General features: G+C 33.1%; 1 protein-coding gene across 1 annotated transcript; it reads left to right on the top strand.

The window, feature by feature from the left end:
- Nucleotides 1-427: 427 nt before the first annotated feature.
- On the top strand, nucleotides 428-18,413 carry LOC137923456 (uncharacterized). Its single transcript, XM_068766715.1, has 3 exons — nucleotides 428-599; nucleotides 16,071-16,219; nucleotides 16,649-18,413. The coding sequence occupies exons 1-3, from the start codon at nucleotides 428-430 to the stop codon at nucleotides 16,850-16,852; spliced, it is 525 nt and encodes a 174-aa protein (XP_068622816.1). The 3' UTR covers nucleotides 16,853-18,413.
- The last annotated feature ends 5,913 nt before the right edge of the window (nucleotides 18,414-24,326 follow it).

Here is a 24,326-nt window from a genome sequence, read left to right as displayed (position 1 = left end):
GAAGAATAAGAAGACTTTGGTTTAAGAAAGTTGTCACACTGGTTTGACAATGACTTGATTTTTTTTATTAAATGTTCCCCGCTATTGGGGGCCTCTCGTACTCCTATTTATGGTGGGATAGGGACTTTATTGGCATTTAATTTATTCACTTAATTATTTTATTTTCATTCTCTTCTCTTTCATTCTTCACATAATCTTTCATTCTGTTCTTTTATACCACAATTCTGCTTTCTTTCCTTTTTGCTCTGTTTTACCATTCTTTCATCCTCTTTTCATTTTACATTTTCTTAATTTCTAGTTTTGTTGTATCACATTTTTATCTTTATCTTTATCACAGTTTAATATTATTTATTTTTACATATCTTTTTTGTTTTTGTTTAAAAGAAAACTTGATATTTTGCTACCTTGTTGCCGCGTGTCGACAGCTATGGAAGCCGCGCCGGCGAGCGCAGTGCCGCATTTGGGGGCGCGGGGTGCGGGACACCAGGGGGGAGAGAGTGCGCGTGGGGCGGGCGGTCCTCTGCGGGCGGCAGTCATGACTCGCGCTCCGCACGTGACGGTCTTCGCGATCGTACTCGCGCTACTCGCGACGCTCGTCGGTGAGTTCCATTTTCAAATTTTACCGCGAATATATGTAACCTCTTTTTTATAATTAATTCTAGAAAAAAAAGTAATTTTTACTAACTTTTAAATACTTAATATTAAATGTTTAATTATAAATAAAAAAAAAACTTTTCGTATATCTTCCTTAAGATATAGCCTAATAATTAATAGAAAAATTTGTATTAAATTATTCGTTAATAATTTATAAATTCAAGTTGAAATTCTCTATTATTTATTAAATTATACGAAATTAGAACACGAACTACTGTGTATTTTTGTAAAACAATTTTCGTTTCTAACACATCTTGTATAGTATTATTATGTTTTCTTTACCTAATTAGTTCTCAAGATACGTTCATATTACTTAATCATCAATAATGTTAACTTCAAATATAGTCAATTTACTTAGTTATATTTACAAACATTTTTTTTTTATATATATATTTATGGTTTATGAAAGAAATTCCTTTTAAAAATTAATCTCTGTATAAAGGCTTAGCAAAAGTTACTTTTGTCTTTTTAGTTTTAAAAACATACATGTTACGTGTAAGATTATTTGAAATTCGTCCAATATCTCTTAGGGTCTACAGAGGAAGTTCCACAGATAATGTCTGTTACATTTAATACTCAAAAGTGATTTCTTGCTTCGGAACGATCTCTCACTTGTTCAAGTCATAGTGAGTGCTATGCTTTACGTCCACTGTTGGGAATAGAGCCGCTAGAAATATTCCAAAAACGAACAGAAGCGGCCTGTATTGAAATTTTAATAATAAATTGAATTTTTTTTTTTTATTTCATTTAGGCTATATCTAATTTAAACTTTATTAAAAGATGTGTTGTTGTGGAATTTATTCCTGTTTCTTCTTCATAACTATAACACCTTTAATAGGTTGATGATCAATACGAGTTCTATTAAAAGTTTCAATGTTGAAACATAGTGACAAACTTAATATGTGATAAATCGAGAAAGAAATACAAATTACGTGAAAAAAATTACTATTGTATAAAATATGTAACCTCACGTGGTAGGGGAGTACTGGAGGTCCCTGAAATGGATCCAAAGTATTTATATATATAACCTTAATACAGTGGCATAATTAGATGAAGCCTACACCAGATTCGAAAAATCACTAAAAAAAAATGTATATTTATTACTTACTGAATCCACAGATATCTATCTTACCCATAAATAATCAATTCGAAATTTAAATAATTAACAATAAATCATAACGAATACAGAATGTTGGTTGAATTAATAATCAAAACTTTGATACACGACATTGTGTTCTATTTTTTGATGCGTAAATAAATAATAATCGTCCTTTTAAAATACGAACACTGGCGACCTACAATTGGCTATGTGAATTTTTTTTTATTACTTACTATTCCGCTTTTTACCATCAACACGCCATCTCGAAACGACGGTCGAAGGTGAAGCATATCCAGTAGGTGATCCTAAACCTGATCACTCTGACTTTGAAGACACCTGGGGTATATTTACATACTCATGTGCGGATCAGAAATATAATTGAAACGTTTAGTTCTTCAAGGGAACTCCACTGTGTAATGATGGATGTAGACCGACCTTCTACTCCTCCTATAGAGAAACAGGGATGGTGGGATAAAATCGATCGAAAAATGAATCCTTAAAAATATTAAAAGACCCGAGAAGTTTCTTAGGAATCAATCATTTTTTTATTGCCTTTCGTTCCTCTATCTCATTTATGGGACAAGGACGTTTTTATCTTTTAATGATACGCTTTCTATTCTTTTTTATTTCCACGCTCTTCTGTCATACTTCACATGATCTGTCTTTCTTCTACTTACATTCTACAATTTCTATCTTTCTTTTACTTACTTTATACCGTTCATTCATCGCCTCGTTCCTTACTATCACAGCTTTTGTTATCACATTATTTTTACTTTATTTTATCTTTTATTTTACATTTTATCACAGATTACATAGTTTTTGTTTTATTTACTTTATAATTACTTCTAATTGATTTTAGCTACTACTTGTATTAGTTTTGTTTCCATTTATTACATGTTTTGCTAATTTTTTGCAATAATCAAGGAACACTGGCCTGTCGGGATTTTCTTCTATTAATGAGGCGATGGTGTCTTCATTTATTTTTTTAATCAACCTGCTTTCGAAATCGTACCGAAGTCCTTCGAACGTGGGACAGTTTGCTACAAGGTGGATCACCACGCCCTATAACTATAACCTATAAATCGAATAGCAAGTCGTTCTATCAAGAGCTTGAAGCTGATGTTCCATCCCAAGAGTGGCAGCAGTATCCACACACAACTAGACCTGTACATGATACAGAGGAAGAAATTGTATCGATATAAAATACCGCTTGACCTTATTGAAGACCATCCAGGTTTTTACCAGCTAATTTAGCTATAGGTTCAAGATCTGTGAATGTCTTAAATTGGTTTTATGAATGTCTTTATCAATGTTTCAAATGCTAATGATGCAATCATAAGTCTGTTCCTTAAGTACCTTCTATAGAGTTATATATATACTATGTGTATATATATGTATAAAAGGTAGAAATGCAACCTTATTCAGGTACATCGAAAGACACTGGACGCAGCCTGCTTTCAACCGAACCTATTGGAAAAGGCTTTTATTAAGCAGACATAGGTGAATACACAAGTTTATAACTCAAACAATATATATTAACACTAGCATGCGGGCAATGCGTTGTAACGTATTTTAATCTTTCGCTGGGGCGCGTTTTTTTAAACCATACAGAATATATATATAAATATAACATGAAATTTTCTTTAGTAAAAACGATGTAGTTTTTAGATTTACAGCAATTTATCGAGAATAATCAATCATCTGCGCGATTTGCGTATAATCGCCTGCTGCAAATGTATGAAGGTGGCGACATGTACCTATGCGAAGATTTAATATAAGCGTACGAAACTTTAAAGCATATATATATATATATATATATATATATATATATATATATATATTCGATAGCGCATCTAGAAACAAGTGATTAAATTTTTGATAAATATATAGAAAAATTTTAACAGCCTTGTTTAATTTGATGAAAAGAGATACCAACCAGTTCTTAAAATTGTAAAAAATAAAATATATTCATATAAAATATATTCAAAATAAAATAAATTCAAAAAGTAAAATATATATATGTATATATACACATTATATGTCCTCAAGTAAGGTAATCGACAAGTGTGGTCTTTAAACTATGTGTTGGTGAAATGATATATGGATCTAAGACAAATACAACTTATAAAGCTCTAGTTCACTCAGAGAACAATGGAGAGTAACTTTGCAGTGATATCGAAGAAATTAAACTTGTCAGAGTAGGTCAAAGAATTTCGTCTGGAGTGGCAGTGGATACTTCTATGCAACCGAAGTGGTTCATAGTTCTTGAATAGCTACCACAAATCAGTTGACGCGGTAATGGTATACCTCCACTAGTAACAGACGACAGATTTTTGAAAGAATCCTATATCTTGCTTTCGTTTATAGTCTGATATAATAATAAACTCCTGAAGATGCCCCGTGGAGGGGTGAAACACGTGTTGAGTGATTTAACGGTGGCAGTTGTGTAGTTCGCATTGTTTGCCGCATACGCATTTATCAGCGGGCTGGCGGGCGGTGCATTTTATTGCACGACTACCACTGCATGTGCGGAAGTGGCTAAATATTGGTCCTTTTCTTACTTAAGATGGACTTCCGCGAGGTAACGCCTGATTCCATTAAATAATAATGAAACATGCAATTAAAGCTTACTTACTTACTTACTCCGCTGGCTCAGTGACCCAAAGTGGATCTTGGCCTCCGAAACGAGAGACTTCCACTTTCCTCTATCTTGCGCCATCGTCTGCCATTGGTTGACATTCAATTCGCACAAGTCTTTTTTTTTTGTTTCGGTGGGGGAAATCTTTCGGTATTCAAGATGCCCTGCCTCTGGGGGGAGGACAGGGGTATGTGGGATTCCTACCCACTAACCCCCCCCCCCCCCGGTGGTCGCCCTCTGCGCTAAACGGGGGACCGCGGTATCTCCCGGTCAGGGATCGCCACGTGGTCTTCCCTCGCGCCGTGCTATTTTTCGATAGCCCGTCCCAGGGTATGCGTGGATACGCTACCCCCGAAACCCTCGTGGTGCTATCACGATGGTATTCGCACAAGTCTGCCTCAACGCGATCGATCCAGCGATACCTGGGTCTACCTACTGGTTTTCGACTTCTCGGTTTTTCCAGGTACGCTACCTTCAAGCTAATTAAAGTTACCAATTTTAAATGTAATAATAACGGTTTAAGTTTCTTTAGTTTACAATCGATATGTTGAACTTTGAACAAGTTACAAACTTGTTAACTAAAGACAAATGAGGAAAGAAAAACATGATTCTGTTCTTTGTGAAAAGTGTCACGTCGGGATTGCGGTAGACTGATGCGGTTCCGTGCTGCTTTATAAGGGTGTATAGGGTTGCCAGATTCCATAAATATTTTTTTTTAATATTTTTTTTTATTCATATATCCGTTATAGGTAACAAATGCATATGTAACTGACAGCCATTTTGACCGAGTTTCTCGAGTACCGCGAGCCAAAAGACGCGGCGTGGGTAAGTTCCCCACTAGGTGGACCGAAGATATTATTAAGGTTGCTAGATGTCGTTGGATGTAGGACATAGCGAAACCAGGCATCAAGCCGTTCTTTGAAAGAGGCCTATGACTTGCAGCGGGCTGAAAAGAAAGAAGGAGAAAATACTAATTATGCCAATTGTGAAGTTCTAATAATTATCATAATTACAAAATTAAACAAAAATGTAACACAGTATTATGAATATATGTATATTTGTACATATATATAAGTGTGTGTGTATGTAAAGATACTAAGTGTGTTATCTGAATATTAATTATCTGTAAAGTCTATTGTTTAATTATCTGTGGTGATCGAACGTAAAACATGTAAGAGAGCGTCATGAGAGAGCTGTCAGAAATATAATAAAGAACATTAAATGTTGTTTCTTTATAGATAAAGAAACTCAATTGTGTTTTTTATTCAACATATATAGATCATGTATATATATAGGGTTTCGTCATATTAATGAATCTATTTACAATTAAAGTACAAGCAGTAAATATTATAATACATTAGAATATATCGTATATAACTTAAAGGTGGTATAAATAATTTAGTCGTCTTTTCAATTTTTCAAAACCGTATTTTCCATAAACACCCACTGCACGGCATAGACATCCGCTATAGATATCTAAAAGGGATATACCATAATCGCCACACTGGAAAAGGATCCAGGTCACACAGAGATCAATGGAGATCATTATGCACGGAGCTTTCTCGCTGATGTACCTCGAATTGCTCGTTTGCGGTGGCATTGAAACGAAAGGTACTCCAGTGTACCACGAGCAGCTAGATGCGGCGTGGGCAATACCCCCAATAGGTAGACCCATGACATGGTCAAGATCAGGGGTTGCTAGATGCGAGCAGCGCGAGGTCGGTCATAGTGGCATTGGTAGAGACTTATTCCTGAAAAGAAGAATAAGAATCTCTCATAATTCATTCTCAATCTTTATAATCACTTAAGAATTCTACACACTGTATAAAAAATTATGGATATTTTCTATAATAAAGGTTAAAGATATATTACATCATAATTCGGAGAAATTCCACTAGAGTGTACCAATCACACTTTTCCACAGGTGTCACTCATTTTATGAAGCCTTGAAAGAGATATAACAGGCTTACCTTTATTTATAGTGCTAACCCTATTTTTCCTATGATTATGCATATCTATATACATGTATATACATATGTAAGTTATGTCATAATATCCTCACGATTTTTTTTCTCTAAGATACGCTTTGGATCTCTATATATACAAACATTATTTCAGACAAGGTTCGTACCTTCAATAGATATATAAAATATAATAAATAAAAAATAATCTAAGCTGAATGTCAAACTACATTTGACTTTTAGACAAAAAAAGAAACAATTTTATTTTTTATCTATAATTATACTTTTGACATTTGACACTAAGTGTCATAGATACGTTATATGATTATAAAAAGAAAATTACGCAGTAAATTAAAAAAAATAATCTCTCATGTTAAACTCACACCCCTGTAGAAATGGTCGGGATAAATCCTGAATTACTCATGCAACTCTGTTGAGCACGATTGAAACTTTTGCGGCAATGCGACATTTCGTAGTTGCACCGGCTTGCTCTCATATCAAAATCTTTTTATTTACAACTGCTCCTATTAAAGCCCATATATATACATGAGAAGTAGGACTTTGGATCGCATGTCTCAAGTTTGTTTCCTGATATACAATCTTATATAATTTTTTGCATTAATTATATATAATTGACACATATAAACAAGTAAATACCACACAATGATCACCAACCCGCCCTGTCAATTGCGGCGATTATGATATATCCCCCTATATATACCTTACAGTGGCCGACTATATGCTGAAACAACTACATATATAATAAATGTGTTAATTTCTAACGCTTGAATTAAATAAATAAAACAACAAAAATTAATTTAAACATCGTGATTGGATTTATGTGTTATTTATTTACTTTATTGGAGACAGACAGTAACAAAAGGCAGTAAGAAAGTACAAACTTAGAAGCTTAGAAATATAAAATTAGTTACAGTTGTTACCTTATAACTATCTCACTGAGAACATATAATGATTTATAGTCAAACAATGAAAAAACAAATAAGAATAAAAACATTACTAAACAGGGATCAAAGACTATGGTTTATATATTTATATTATATTTATAGTATGGTTTAAATTGCATTGTTTGTACTCAATAATTTCGAACGAAATTGTATTTTTAAAAGATTCGAGAGAGCACGAGAATATATCAATATCACTAACATATGAATTGTGGAGGTCACACATTCTGTATAATGGTGCACGTTTACCGATATTTGTCCTAGCCGTTGATAAAAAAAAAGAGAGTGAAATCCATAAAGGAGTGAATGTATATCTTATTTAGAATCTACAAATCTTTTACATCTATATCATTCAGATGACTTTAATATGTTACATTAATTTTTCTTCTATTGGAATGCGACAATTAAACAATAATCAATTGCCATTCACACTGTGCATAAGTTACATAGTATTGGCACAACAAAAAAAGGTTTTCAATCTCTGCGTATAATAATACCACACAGAGGTCGCCAACCCGTCAGCCAAGCGTGGTCAATATGGTATATTCCCATAGATATCTTTGGGAAATTTCAATGCATATAAGTTTACACGTATTACTAATGATTCTGTATAAGAAAAGATAATACTTCCACCAGTAAAACTGTTGAGGTTGAAATTAGTTTATTTTACATTGAATTCTAATAAAAAAAATATAACTTTGAAACCGCAGTTGAGTCCGCTTAGAAAGAAATCTTAGAATGTATATCTAAGCCGAAATTTTAGGTTAAGTGGACGACCTACTGCCGTTGAGTGGGAACTGTGCAAACTGTGCAGTTTATTTTTCACAGGAATATACACTATGACGTCATTAAAATAATTTTACTTATATACAGGATGATTTGTTGTAAATATAAAAGCTCTAATAGATGGATTTATAGCTCATTTAATCACAACTAATATATACCATTTTGTAAAATCAACGCTTTTTTAATTTTAAAATTTCTCTATTTTTAATCTGTGACACAGACTTTTGTTTTAAATAATTTTCGTTACATTTTTTTATTAGCGTTCTCTTCTTGCATCCCTTTTCTTTTACTATATCTTAAGTACTTTCAAAATTAATAAATAAAATAATGATAATAAAGTATGAAAAAGCGTTTTTACCTGCGTTACCGTAGACTTTATATTACTAGAAGTTATATATCGCATTGTAATTGTAAATATAATGTTATATATTTCACATAAATTATCTGTTAAAGCAAAACTTAAATGGTAAGAAAAATTGAAACAGTAATGTCAATTATTGTTGTTATTGAATAAATAAATAAAAATAGTAAATAAAGAGAATAAGTAAATATATGCTGCGAAATAATAAGCAATATAGTTATGAATGTAGACGACTAAAGAACCCGTGAAAGAAGATCAGAAAGAGAAGAATGAAAAATTTTGTGAAGGAGGAAAAGAGAGGAAGAATTTGTGGAGAAAAGAGATAGAGAGATAAAATAAAAAAGGAAAAACATATTTACAACCGCATTGTAACGTCTCAGGCCCAAATAGAGCAGGAGGAACGAAAAGAAAAATATATATTTCACAGTTGCTTTATACAGGCTGGTTGAAAATAGGTGTAAAGGCTTCATATATATTTGCTGCAGCTTTAAACCTTTTATAAATATAATTTTTCATCCTGTATATATTCACTTTGCTTTGTCATATTGTTATGTTTATATCATTCAACCGTGAGAAATTATAAGAAATACGTATGTGAAGGTGTAATTTAAAAAAAATGGCGTCCACATTTCCAATGCAGAAAAGCAAACAACTGTTAAATTAACTTTATAAGCCAGCCACAAACTGTAATTATGACGTCAATGAAAAATATAAACGTGAAATAAAATCGATAACATGAACACAACGATACATTGAATATTTCTTTATGACGCCATCTTTGTTAAACACTTATATCTAATAGATTCAGGCGTTACTTTGCGGAACTCCATCCTGAGTAAGAAAGGGATTAATATATATCTACTTCCACTATGCAGCAGTAGTCGTGCAATGAAGTACACCACCGACCAGTGCACTGTACGATTGTACACTTGTCGGTTAACATTACTCCTGAGGATACCCCGTGGAGGGGTGAAACACGTGGTGAGTAGATTAATGGTGGTAGTTGTGTTTCGCGTTGTTTGCCGCACGCACATTTATCAGCGGGCTGGGGGGCAGTGCACTTCATTGCACGACTACTGCTGCATAGCGGAAGTAGCTATATATTAGTCCCTTTCTTAAATACTTATATTCATAAATAATCAACATTTAAGCCGTAAGACATTCATTGTCGAACATAGGTCACCCAAAATCGACTAATACATCTATATGGTTATATATATATATAACCTTTTATCGACATCTTACTTCATATTATCTTTTACTTACCTATTATTATATTATCTCTTACTTCATATTTCTTGTCCACGCCTCATTATCTTTCATGCGTCGTATTTTATCCCCCATCGCTATTCCTGGGGTATCACAGTTTATTTTTATTTTTGTTACTTTTATTATAACATTGCAGTATCACAGACTTAGGTTCTAATTCTATATTTTTAGTTTTATATTTTTATATTACCGGCATCTATTTTTATACACCAATACCTCGTTTTGCGTCGTTTCGTTTTGAGTTTTTTCAAAGATGCGTCGCTGCTTAATTAGCACTAATTTTCACAGTGCGTCGTTATATTTTCGAGGTTGCGTTGTTTTGGGTTCGAGTCTATAGTTTTTTTTTCTAAAAGATGGCAACACTTTCGTTTCTAAATGCGCCATGCCATCAAAACTCGGAGATTCCCTTACTAACTAACAACAACGCAATTTGTATACAGTTTTATTTTCACTTTGTTTTGCTAATTTTAAAGTTCAGTTTCAATTACGTGGTGTGTTGTGGTTTTTTTAAAAGAGAAATTTTGACGTGTTGTTTCTGGTTACAAAAAAGGTAAATATTTCTCCGAATTATTTATTTGGAAAGGTATATTATTCTTGTTTTTTAAATGTGTACTTTGTAAAACTTTCTTTTTAAAAAGTAGTATTTTCGTAACCCTGGAACCTATCTTCGATCTTTACATGGTTTGCTATAGAAAATCTTAATTCACTTTGGGGCGTTTCAATTTGTGTCGTGCTTTTTTGGAACGTAACCACGACGCAAAGTGAGGTATTAGTGTATTTCAATCTAAGGCCTTACCAGACATCTTACTCTCCTAAATCATGTTCTGGTTTATTATGTACTTCGCAGTCTTTCTGCAGTACCGTCGCCCACCAAGAGGGGATGCTTTCTTTCTCTATTCGCTTCCAACCTTGACAAGATCAGGATCTATCCGTGGTGTCCACTCCAAAACCTAAATGTCCCTGCGGCCATTTTTTTTGCGAGTTTAATTTTTTTTAACAACAATATAAATTAAAAGGTGCATATAAAAACTTTTTCGTATCAAACCTTCATGTTGCTATTGACAGCGATTTGATAAAAATTCTATTTTCAAATTTGGAATTCACTAATGAACTGTCAAAGTCACAAAAACCACATTACACACATGAACGCCGTTTCCCTCAAATTGACTTGCATAACAGCCGAAATACGCCACTATTCTCGTTAATGTTTTGCATTTCCAACGAATATATTTCATATTTCGTTTTCGTTGTTATGCTTTATCCAAATATTACTTTTTAAAGCTTACCTTTAATTAATAACAACGGGTTATAAATGGATTCGAGTATTAACGCCATTAAGTGGACTAAAATAATGTTTAGATAAACATAATTTATTACTGTAGATGTTATATTAAAATACCACGCTTTTAATTTACTTTATATTTATGCAGGCTTTCACCCGGTCTTTTTGGTTTTGAGAGCGGCTTATGTTCAACTGAAATCTTGATGAATATTATATACATTATCTATTAATAAATGTCAAAATTTAACAAAGATGGCGTCTTGTCTTTGCAAAGTCTTCCTGTGGCATGCCTACTGTCACGTCAACTTGTCAAAACTAATCCTAAGTAAGAAAAGGACCAATATTTAGCAACTTCCGCACATGCAGTGGTAGTCGTGCAACAAAGTGCACCGCCCGCCAGCCAACAACTTACACAACTGCCACCGTCAAATCACTCAACACGTGTTTCACCCCACACGGGGCATCTTTAGGAGTTATGTTACACCGATTAGCGATGACTCTGTGTTTGGCACTAATCGGTGTAACATAACTCCTGAAGATGCCCCGGGTCTTTTTCTTATCTTTGATGAACTACAGTGAGCATCCAACGGCTGAGAAGATGTAAAAAAATATCGCATAAATTTTCTATCAGCGCAGGGTTGTCACTCAAAAGCTTTAGTCAACGAAATATGAATCAAAAGCTGTCTACCCCACTCAAATGAATGTGACAACCCTTTCCAGAAAGTTAAACAGTATGCGACGTATTTTCGTACATTTATCAACTAAAGATTCTTAATGCGTCTGTCAATCATTTAGGAATACAGTCTAAGTAGTAAATATCGTTATTTTATATACCTAGTCTAGTGATATGTTCTGTTACAAAGAAAATCTCTGATAATTCCTTAAAAAAATATATTTTTAAGTTGTATATATGATTATGTAGAGTGAAAAAAGAAATGTTAACGTACTAAACTAGTTATTCAAATTAATAAATTTATAAAATATAATAAATGCTTCAGACATGAGAAGAACAGGCTAAAGAGAGATTCTTCTCAGAGAGTCTATACGTTATATTAGAATACACCAATACTTCACTTCGCGTCGTGGTTACGTTCCAAAAAAACACGACGTAAATTGAAACGCCGCAAAGTGAATTAAGATTTTCTATAGCAAACCATGTAAAGATCGAAGATAGGTTTCCACGGTTACGAAAATACAACTTTTTATAAAGAAAATTGAACAAAGTAAACATTTAAAAAAATTATTTAAAAATAATAACACTCTGCCAATAAATAAATTGGAAAAATAAACACCTTTTTTGTAACCAGAAACAACACGTTAAAATTTATATAAATTTATTATTCTCTTTTAAAAAAAGCACAACACAGTACATAATTGAAAATTAACTCCAAAATTAGATAAAATTGCGTTGATTTTTAATTAGAAAGGGAACTCGCAGGTTTTGAGGGCGCAATTAGAAACAAAAGCGTTGCCATCTTTTGGAAAAAAAAATTAAAGACTCTAATTCGAAACAACGCAACCTCGAAAATCTAACGACGCACAGTGAAATTTAGTACTAATTAAGCAGCGACGCAACTTCGAAAAAATCGCAAAACGAAACGACGCAAAGCGAGGTGTTAGTGTAATATAAAATTACGTATCTAATTAACTACAATTCCGAAGGTAGAGCTGTGGTATCTTAGCGGTAAAGGTCAAGTTTGAGTAACTTGCGATCGTACGACTTTAGATTTTAATGTTTATTTTCTTATTTATTACTGTAACTATAACTGAAGATCGTCGCGATGACTTGTCTTACATTACCTACATTTATCGACTTCCCATGAGCTTGACTACCTAATCCCAGCCCATAATCGACGATATAATCAGTCTACCTAGTGAGGGGCTTACCTGCGCTGCGTTTACCTGCTCTTGGTCTCCACTCGAGAATCTTTTAGCCCCAACGGCTGTCGGAAATTATTGAAGCTACCTCGGTGACCTCGGTTCCAGCGAAGCCACGATCATTATAAAATAAATGCAGCACAATATTATAAATTAAATTTTATCTCACTTAAACAGAAGAAGGTTGGGTTAATTTAAAATGTTCGTGATACTAATTAGCGTTGAAATATGTCAGGGGTTGTTTTCTTAGTATTAAAACGCCAGTGTAACCCGAGGCATGGCGTACGATGTTTTTTCTCCTTAGAACATAAATAACTGTTTCAGTCACGAACGTAATATTACTTAGTGTTTTATTTTTATTTTAAATTATTATTAAAATAACGTGAAGCGTGCAACGATTGTTATTAAAGGGTATTATTTAGTTCGACCCGTACGGAATTTATTTGTTTATTTATTTGGGTCAAAATTAGAAATTGAATTTTAAACACCTTCCCGTTGTCAGATTGATCTGAAATTTGGTACACAAATTTAATTTAGATGACAATACAATATAATAAAATCAATAACATTCTAAATCTAAGATGGCCGCCGATACAAAATGGCGTATTACATATTTTTCCTTAACCCCCTCAATATGGGTATCAAATGAAAGGGCTACACTAGTAAAACACGATGATTATGTCAAAATATAAAATTCAAGATGGACGCTGTTCCAATATGGCGGACTAGGTACATATTTTTCCACAACCACCACAATATGGGTATCAAAAAACCGTTTAACTTAAAAGTTTTTTCAATGTATTTTTTTAACTGTTTCACAACTGCTAAACAATTTGTGGCGACATATTGGCCACTGCAAAACACATAACTAAGTCATTCTGACATTTCTCATATATATGTCATTCACAAACATTGACACTGCACAGAGTTTTCCTCTGCTAGGACAACTTAGTAATTGGAGTAAGAACAAACGAGAGGTTTCATTCCATATCACCTCCAGAAATGGTGACACCCTCGTTTATTTCAAGCAAGTACAACACGCTTGTTTGCAACACGCGAAGAATTAAATATCCAAATTTCATTTCCCCGAATTCCTGAAACACACGAAGCCTGTGGGACATATTTTGACATCTTGTCAAATGAAATACTCATTTAGACAAATGTCTTAATTTTTTTTAATAATTCTTATATTTATATATTATATAGAGACAATAAATATAAATTGTTTTTTTTTTAATTTTAATAATTCTATCATCAATACTCGTCTTTTCTATCACCGTTCTTAAAATCACCATCATTCGAATTAACGTGACGTGAATATTGAATTCTATACAGATTCTAGAAAACATTAAAACCAGACAGTACTTTTTAAATATCTTGTATATTTATAATCAGTTAATTCCTTTGTACATATAAGCAAGAAGGTTTTATTGGCTTAAAATTAATATAGATAAGAAATATTATAAAAAATACCATCAATGGAAAAGTTAGATAAGTATTGCAATATAGGTTAACCCGTAAAGGGCTGATTTTCTAGTTCTTTTTATAGTTTTATTACCGACCATTATTACTAACAGTAGTTAAAGATGGAATTTTATGTAAATAAATGAAAGTCATGCATGAATAAAAATTTATTCGTTTATTTACGTTTAATAACGTCACATACCACGTATAATGTTCGCATATATAATACGAGTTATTAATGTCAGAAAATTTTACAAATAAACGAGAATAATAGACAAAGAATCGTGACAAAAATATCATGTAAAATCAAGGTCAATGATATTAATATTTTTTTACTGGCAATAGATTATTAACCTAAAAACGTCAAACGACAAATAAATATGACCGCAATTCGCGAATCGGTTACAAATATTTCCGAACGTTATTGTATTGTCAAGTGGAATAAATATAGATAGTGCTTACATCCCTCTCGGTCCAATTGGCTGTCAAATTTGACGTTACAATTTTTTTAAACGGTTTTATTTAGTTCGACCCGTACGGAATTTATTTGGGTCAAAATTAGAAATTGAAATTTAAGCACCTTCCCGTTGTCAGATTGATCTGAAATTTGGTACACACATTTAATTTAGATTAAATTATAAATCTACGATGGCCGCCGATACAAAATGGCGGGTTACATATTTTTCCTTAACCCTCTCAATATGGGTATCAAATGAAAGGGCTACACTAGTAAATCACGATGATTATGTCAAAATTTAAAATTCAAGCCGTTCCAATATGGCGGACTAGGGACATATTTTTCCACAACCACCACAATATGGGTATCACCGTTTCAAAAAACCGTTTAATTTAAAAGTTTTTTAAATGTATTTATTAAATGCACAGTCGGCAAGTTGTCCGAAGCTGTGTTACAGATAAATTTATTACTAAATATATTTTTTATTACAACAACAAACTCCAAATATAACACAGTTCCGGAGAAATTTAACATATTTAACTAACAAAACTACGATGAATTGAGAATTTAATAACACATCTAAAATCTTATAAATAAAATGGTGACAGACAAAAGAAACGTACATAAGTAAAAATAAACCCATAATGAATAAATTTCGTCATCAAATAATTAATAAATTCTTGGAGTGTATGTATATAATAAAGTTCCATAAGATATATTAGACTTTCAATTTCTTAGTTTTAAATATATGTTATTAAATAAATAAATATATGTTATTAAATAAACCTCATTATAGAATTCAAATGATTTTAGTTGATGCGTGTGTCTGGATTTGTTCACACATTCACATGATTTATTTATATTATAATGTAAACGCCAAAAAGATTTCATTTAAAAAGAGCTTTTGGATTTTTAGCCGTTTCTTTTTAGTACATCCGCATTCAGAGCCGGTGGTAGGTAGATTGGATACCACAGAGCAGGAAGAGCAATGCAAGACAAAGACCCGCACGGTAGACAAAAGAAGATGGGTGCAAATCGCTTTTAATCTGTCATATAACAGTAGTTGTTCTATTATTGAAATGAAGATGTCCGTTGTATGAAATTTTATATTTGACAACCTTCCATCATCATTGGTTTAAAACATTGTCTTTCCGCTTCTAACCTATCATATTGTAATCTTTATCCAGCTGTGGACGTGTTACAGCTGGATAATAACGGTGACAACCGCTGTAATAAAAATGACAATTGTTTCTGTGCAGCATCCATGGAGAAAGGATGCACAGACTGGCAAGGGAAGGCTGTAGCGCATGGACTTCTCTACGTGCCAGGTCCAGGGGCCTGTTCACTGTGCGTCTGCTATCATGCAGAGCCCATGTGGTGCAAGGCGATATACTGCGATCCACCATACGTGAGTACCACAAACGCATCTCTCTACTACCAGTTGTTCTGATGATAATAATGATGATGAATTAGTAAGCATAACAGCCTAGCGTATTAATGTCAGAGGGCAAGACAATGAGTAGGTCAGATGGCTTCTGGGGCGTTAAAGTTCTAGAGTGGATGCTACAGATCGCCAACAAGATGTTTAAACGACCTTATTAAGATCAGCGAAAGATGCTGGGTACAGATTACAAGGAGACATCCCTAAACCTGCTATGCGAGTCGTCATCCACGAGCACCAAACCTGACCCTTCTCCCTATAACGCGATGGACCCGGCACCTGTATGATGAATCCATAAAATGCTTAGAAATGACGCGTCCAGAATTAAAATTCCAAAAATGTTAGATATGTATTTTAATTTCTGTAAAATATTTTGAAGGTGTTTTTTGTCAACAGTTTTGTAAGAAGTTCCGCGTAGGCGAGCGATGCTGTGAATTCGAGTGCCTGGACCCTCCGGGAGAAGACACGCGCTACCGCGAGAGGCAACGGCTCCGCGCCCTCATCCTGGCTGGGAACTCATCCGCTCCGCACCTCAGACCCTCCCTTCAAATCAAAGCTGGCATCTCTTTACTGGCTGTAGCCGTCGCCAGACTTGTATGAGATGAGAAGGTTTAACGCAAAACAAGGAATGTTAAGTACATCGACAATAATTGTATTAAATAGCCCTAATGTGCAGATAAGGAGTGGAAACGAAGTTTATTTATTTTATAATTTAATTTATAAATAAATAGACCCATCCAGTAAAAGGAAGGAGACTCCGAAGTCACTGCGCTACCCTGCTCTGATTTTTAGGGGTTCATGTACAATACACGAAAAGAAAGTTTTGTTTTAAATTTAAAAAATAAACAAAAATTAAACAACACGTCAAGAATTCCCTATTTCCAAAAATAATATTAAAATATGCTTCAGCATATCTAGAAGTGGAGTTTTGTATATTTTAAACAATATTTTGTCCTATTTATAGTCTGATGGAAATGGATTTAATAAAGTATTCAATTGTGAAATGTCTACAAATGGTGAACCAAAACAAAGATGGCGAGCGAATATTGCGACCAGGAACGAATTTATTTACAATAATGTTACTATAATGGGTTTCGTGAAATGGTCGTAGTGATTAAAATAAGTAATTTTCTCTCGTACTCTCCTAAATCTCGTATTTTCCAAATGCCAAATTTCCTTTTAATACCACTTTACCTCTCGCTTTCTCAAATCTATTATAGTAAGTCACGTGCATGAAAACTTTTTATATGTATTTCTGCCAGCATTCTAAATGACCCAATGAAGGCTTTAAAGCTTATTCGCATTAGTATTTTAAAAATGTAACATTTTTAATTAAAATAAATAAATAACGTTAGATTTACGAACAAAAAAGTATTACAAAAGGTAATTTTCGAACATTAACAAAAACACATATTTTTTTTATTTTTGTGAAACAGAAAGCAAATTAAAATTAACTATAGTATATTTAAGGTACATTACACATTCAATATAAATATTTTCTCTATCATTAAGTTTACTTGAGCTAAAATGAAATTTATTGCCGCCATTTTTAAAATCTTCCGTTTCCCGCGCTTAGGTCCCGCGTGACTTGACACAGATAATAATTAAAAATAAAATTTAAAATTCTGGACCAATTTTATGTAACCGAATAGCGTATATATTTCTTGTGTGTTTTTTATTTATTGTAAAAATTTAATGTGTCTTATGAATATAATATTTCTTCACATTTCATCGGTAGAAAAATTTAGCATTATTAAAAACGCTTACAAATATAACGTATGCATTTTTTCATTAGACGCTTATTGTGAAAGATCCGATAGTTTTGGATAATCTAAAAAACCTCTGACTGGCTATTTAACAAGCCTAAAATCCAAAGAAACATCCATTAGCTAAATAACCCTAATTTTATTAGACAATAGTTGTCTAAACTCAAAATTTTATCTCCGATTTTAGGCCTTCTATACATAATTACAAAAACGTAACAGTAAAAAATTTAAATCGATTCCTAACAATTAAATTTCGTAGTTACATTTCAAATTATAGCTTTAATATACTAGATCATATCGTCGGCCATATAGATTTAAATTAGTGCAAACATTATAGAAAATTTAGATGTCATTAATAATGTTATAGATTAAAAATATTTACACATTTTTATGTATACACGCAAGATTAAAGAAATCTTTAAATTATATCAAATATAATTCACTTATACACTATTTAAATGTTATATAATTTTTACATTTTATTTTCAGCTTATTTCATTAATTGCTTTTGCAAATATTACGACAAGAATGTATACAGGATGATTAGTAATAAATGTAAAAACTTTAAAGGAATAAATGTATAACGTGAGTGTATGCTCATTTATGTTAACGTTAAGATTTAAAGATTATAACCTCTAAATCTATTAAACTTATTTCTGAATACACTTTATAAAGTGATCACTCTGGAACATGTTATAATAATTTATTTTTCTGTTGTAATGCGACAGACCAATAACTTCTAGCAATATAAACTCTGCAATGTCAGAAAGAAAATAACTATTAATTTTAATATGCGGTTATCCGAATTGAAAACTGTTTTTTTATATTATAATTTCGTTGTTGGTTATCTGTGAAACCATTGATTTATGGATAGGATGTTTCACACATTAATCAACATAACCTAAAAGCTTTTACATTTATAACCAATCATCCTGTATGTTTATCTACAGACGGAAATTTATAACAATCCGAGATTTACTTTTTTTAATCAATTCTAACCTATAACAATTTTTTCTCAACCATTCGCGTGTAATACTCTAATTTGTCAAAAACGTTACGTGCATCATAGCGTGCACTATTGTCGTAAAATAAAAAAAATAATAATTTCCGCTTCGACTGAATAATCATAAATGGTTTAATATCTAAGTAAATTGATTTTTTTAATGTGAAAGTATGAACGTCTAGCATTTAAGAATTTATAAATACATCCTGCCAAATTGCCTATCCCTCTTACAAATATTTTGTATAATTATATTTTATTTAACGATATATTAACAATATATTCAAAGCGAATATGGTTTAATTTGATTTACTAATACACATAATACCACAAATTAAAATTGATCTTATAAGTTTACAATGTGAACACGTTTGCACTTTTATTACATGTATTTGTTTTAATGTCAATTATATTTTATTACAATATATTCAAATTGTGTAATGATGTTTGTGTATTTTTTTTTGATAATAAAACGTTCTATATCACCACAATTTTGGTAATCCCTGATCTAAACTTATTATATTTTATCTGTGCATCAAAATAAATTTATAATGTATCTTATATTTTGCAGTTTATTACTATGATGGTCAGCTTTAATGTTTAGATTTAAGAGACCATGTTAACATCAATCTTTTAGCTTATATTCACGTCACCGGCTAATTTTTTTCATTTTAAATGTAAAAAATAACCTTTTATGATCAACAGTGTGATACCTTGTAAATTATTATTTTAAAATGCTTTAAACCAAAAATATATTTATAGTTTTAAATTTAAGCTATATCAAGATCGATAAATATTAAAATTGTATTTATAATTTATTGACAGTAATTATGGACTTATGTCATTGTACCTTTGCCTTGATTAAAAACTATCTCTGAATACGTTTTTAGTTTACAGAATGAACACGAAATATATTTTTTAATATTATAATTAGCTCAATTAAACACTAGTCAAATATTAATAATTGTTTTAATTATCCTTAATAAAGTACTTATACAAAATATTTAATTTTAATACCTCTAGAAGAGGTAAATTTTATAGAAATTAGTATCAAGTTTAGCTCCTCTACTAATGACATCCTTGATCTGAAAATAAACCTATGAGCACAGAACGATTACTGATATGAAAAGAACACGCAACAAACTTAGCATTTTATATGGTCACTATAATTGAAGTTTTAAATTGTTTAAATAAATATTTATGTCTACATCCAAATGGTATGAAAATAGCATGATATGAATAACTTCTCTATTAACATTTGAGCAGTGGTTCCTCAGCGGTAGGGGAGTGAGACTTCCAATCATATCGCAAGTTCAACTCTTGGGATATAATCTAATATAATTCACACTTTGTGCTTTAATTATATAGGATTGTCACTACAAAAAAGTTTCTAGATGTGCAACACCGTTATATGCGTACCATAATACCACACTGCGATCGCCAAAGAGCTTGCCATTTGTGGCAATTATGGTATATCACCCTGGTGTTCGTTTCTAGACAGGAAGGTAGTAGACAAGAAGAGAGGTACTCTAAATCTTTGTAGCTATTGTAGGTGAAGTTTAACAGATTAAATAGGCAATGTTAGAGACAACACCTAACGAGCTGGAGCACAAAAATTAAAACGCGTAGATGAAAGATAGACACAGTTTATTTTAAAAATCATCCGCCTACAACTTCAGATACACCAACGCCGCAATAAATTATTTGTCATGCGAATGAAATAATTTTTACATAAAACTTTCACCACTCATTTGTAAATTATTAAAGATTGATTCAAAATTAATATAGGATAGTTTTTTATTCAATATTTCATCACAGCACTAAATATTTAATACTAATTCACAAACTACACATATGTCACTTGACGTCGTACGCCATTTTTTATATTTTATAATACTTTTCGGCGTGAGACGCGGTTTTGACAGCCGCCTACAAATCATACGCCGCGCGTCCTTAGTTTTTGCGCATGCGTAGACCGATGGACTGACAGATAAGCGAAAGCATTTTGACAACTGTGATTTTTTCGCTACAGTATAACATTGAAGATATGGAGAAGTCTATGCCTTGCATTGGGTGTCTATGGGCTGAACCGAGAACGATAACTGCTCTAGTCAACAAAGGAATATTTAATGGAATCAGGCGTAACCTTGCGGAAGTCCATCCTAAGTAAGAAAAGTACCAATATTTAGCCACTTCCGTACATGCAGTGGTAGTCGTGCAACAAAGTACACCGCCCACCAGTCCGCTGATAAATGCGTATGCGGCAAACAATGCGAATCACACAACTGCCACCGTCAAATCACTCAACACGTGTTTCACCCCTCCACGGGGCATCTTTAGGAGTTATGTTACACCGATTAGTGCCTCTGTACAGTGATACTCTGTGTTTGGCTTTTCTTATCATAGGAATAGACAATAACAATAATTTTGTAGTCTATAAACAAGACTATCTTTTTCTGTCAAATAAAATAAGAAATGTAAGATATGTAAGAACATGGATAATTTTGAGTAATTATCATCACATTATTAAATAGAATATCTAAACATATAAGAATAAATTTATATTTCTATTTGTCACGCTGTGACTCAAGAACGAATTTATCTATTTCATGCATAGTTAAATAATATACTTTGTGGAAGGTGTTAAAAATACTATAAATGCTACTAAATATTATAAATGCGACCTGTGTTAGTAATGTTGACAGATAAATTGCAAAGGTTATCAAAGAGTGTTTATAATTTTTTATATGTGTCAAACTTATTAAGAGCTTATTTTGGGACTCTGTTAGTCTAAGCTAGAACTCAGATGAGCAGCTGTTCCCCCTGATCCTAAGAACTAACTCTATAATCATTTACGTCTCACACATAGTTGAGTTGTTTTCTTTGATAGGAAATCGGATGTTTATACCATATCCGGACAGCTTATTTGCTAAAGAGAAGTCTTAGAAATACATGTTATATCTTGCTTAGCATACTTCAATCTGTAATAAGCAGTATGATGTATTTATAAATATTAAAATTCCATGTTTTATGACTCACCTGACCATGACTCTGTGTTTGGCACTAATCGGTGTAACATAACTCCTGAATATGCCCCGTGGAGGGGTGAAACACGTGTTGAGTGATTTGGCGGTGGCAGTTGTGTGATTCGCATTGTTTGCCGCATACGCATTTATCAGCGGGCTAGCTTGCGGTGCACTTTGTTGCACGACTACTACTGCATGTGCGGAGCTGGCTAAATATTGGTACTTTTCTTTTGTGACGACTGATTCCATTAAATATTCCATGTTTTATACATGTCCAACTATTCGTAGATTGATACCGATTTGGAAAATCATTAACATTTTAAAAATTGTTTTAGTAGATACTTACAGGGTCCCAAATGTTGACTATATCGAATTAATCAACACAATCAGTAATCCATAACATGACGGATGTAGCGTATGTCCTAAAAGAGGTGTACGAGGACATATATTTGTCCAAGAAGGTGATGCATTCCTCGAGTTGGCATACTTACTCTGGAGAAAATATCCCAAAACAGTGAAACATCCCGTACCTAACTAACACTCGAGGCGGTTTTAGTTATCCGTCGAATAACAGACACCCTCGTGCTGTATAATAGTGCCCGTGGTGGTAGCAATATCACGTCACACGAACTCGCGCGTGTATTGCACGGACGAGACTCAAGATGCGATCGCAAGATTCATCGATGTGAATACGACAACCGCCGCACAGATACTGTCGCACAACCTGATGATGGCCAATATGGAGTAGGATTAAGAAAGTGGTCGCACGAAACGTAATTTTAAAAACTGGACATATTTAGGCCGCTAATATTTATAGAATATAGATACTAATATTTATTGGAATCAGGCCTTACCTTGCGGAAGTCCATCCTAAGTAAGAAAAGGACCAATATTTAGCCATTTCCGCACATGCAGTGCAATCACTCTGTGTTTGGCACTAATCGGTGTAACATAACTCCTGAAGATACCCCGTGGAGGGGTGAAACACGTGTTGAGTGAATTAACGTCGACAGTTGTGTAATTCGCATTGCTTGCCGCATACGCATTTATCAGCGAGCTGGCGGGCGGTGCACTTTGTTGCACGCACGTTTGGCAATTTATTATGATTTCGCGCTTTTGACTATTTATTATATTTTCGCTCGTTTGACTATTTACTATAATTTCGAGTGTTTGTCAGTTCAATATATTTTCGCGCGTCTGGCTATTTACTATAATTTCGCCCGTTTGACTATTTACTATAATTTCGCACGTTTCACTATTTACTATAATTTCGCACGTTTCATTACATTTCTATCATTGTTTAATAGATGTTTCAATCAGTATTTATTGATTTACTTATTGCACGTTTAATCGATAAATAAAGCGATCGCTCTGAAATATGTAACTTTATTTTTTTATAATGCTAAGGATTATAGCGTTTGGCAGTACAGTTTGTCGAAACAACTGGTAGTTAAATAAATAACCGATACATATTCGAAAACGCGATCACATCGCATGACGACCGCCATTAATTGGTAGGGATTGGTAAATAGGTCTTGAACCCATGAATAAATTGGTTAGAGTCGATAGCCTCACATCGAAGTAACGTTACGTTTTCAAATGAAATAAAAATATCAATGAATATCAAACGAAATGGAATTAAATTAATTAAAGTTGTACGCCGTGGAACTTTGTTTCAGATGGAAATCGTTTTTACGGACTTTTTATTTCTAATAATTGAAACCAATATTATTTCGACGATTTCGGATTGAAGTAAGGTTAACCCGGATACAAAATAAGCGCAGCATTGCTTGGTTCCGGAAACCAGCCTGCAAAGACAAGACAAGGCGTTGATTTTCGTAGTACGTTCTCCTACAAGGTCGAGACGACCTTGTATCATTAGATCATTGTGGATGCAAGTCGCTTCAAACTGTTCTATTAGGAATCTATGAGAGGCCATGTGCTGTAGTGAAATTCCAACTGCTGAAAGGATGACTGGTTTTTTTAACATATTTTATCTGCTGTAAGAACAGAAAGAGGGTCGTCTGTGTTACATTAATTTACATTTAGTAGTATGTTGTGAGGTAAACCGCAAGACTATTGATGATACGGAATATTGCTGGTATTTTTTTTGTTAAACCTGATATACTGTGTTGCCCATTTGGCATTTCTTCATACGGCGGTAGCGATATCACGTCACACGAACTCGCGCGTGTAACACACGGACGAGACTCAAGATGTGATCACACACCACCGCACAGACACTGGCACAACCCGAGGATGCCAATATGATGTAGGGATGA

This window comes from Battus philenor, unplaced genomic scaffold, assembly GCF_028537555.1.
Source record: "Battus philenor isolate CCGP_79_NKW_IND1 unplaced genomic scaffold, ilBatPhil1.0.hap1 SCAF_21, whole genome shotgun sequence".
In the NCBI taxonomy this organism is placed as follows: domain Eukaryota; kingdom Metazoa; phylum Arthropoda; class Insecta; order Lepidoptera; family Papilionidae; genus Battus; species Battus philenor.
The sequence above is the reverse complement of the archived record's forward strand: the minus strand, read 5'-3'. Positions and strand labels throughout refer to the sequence as shown.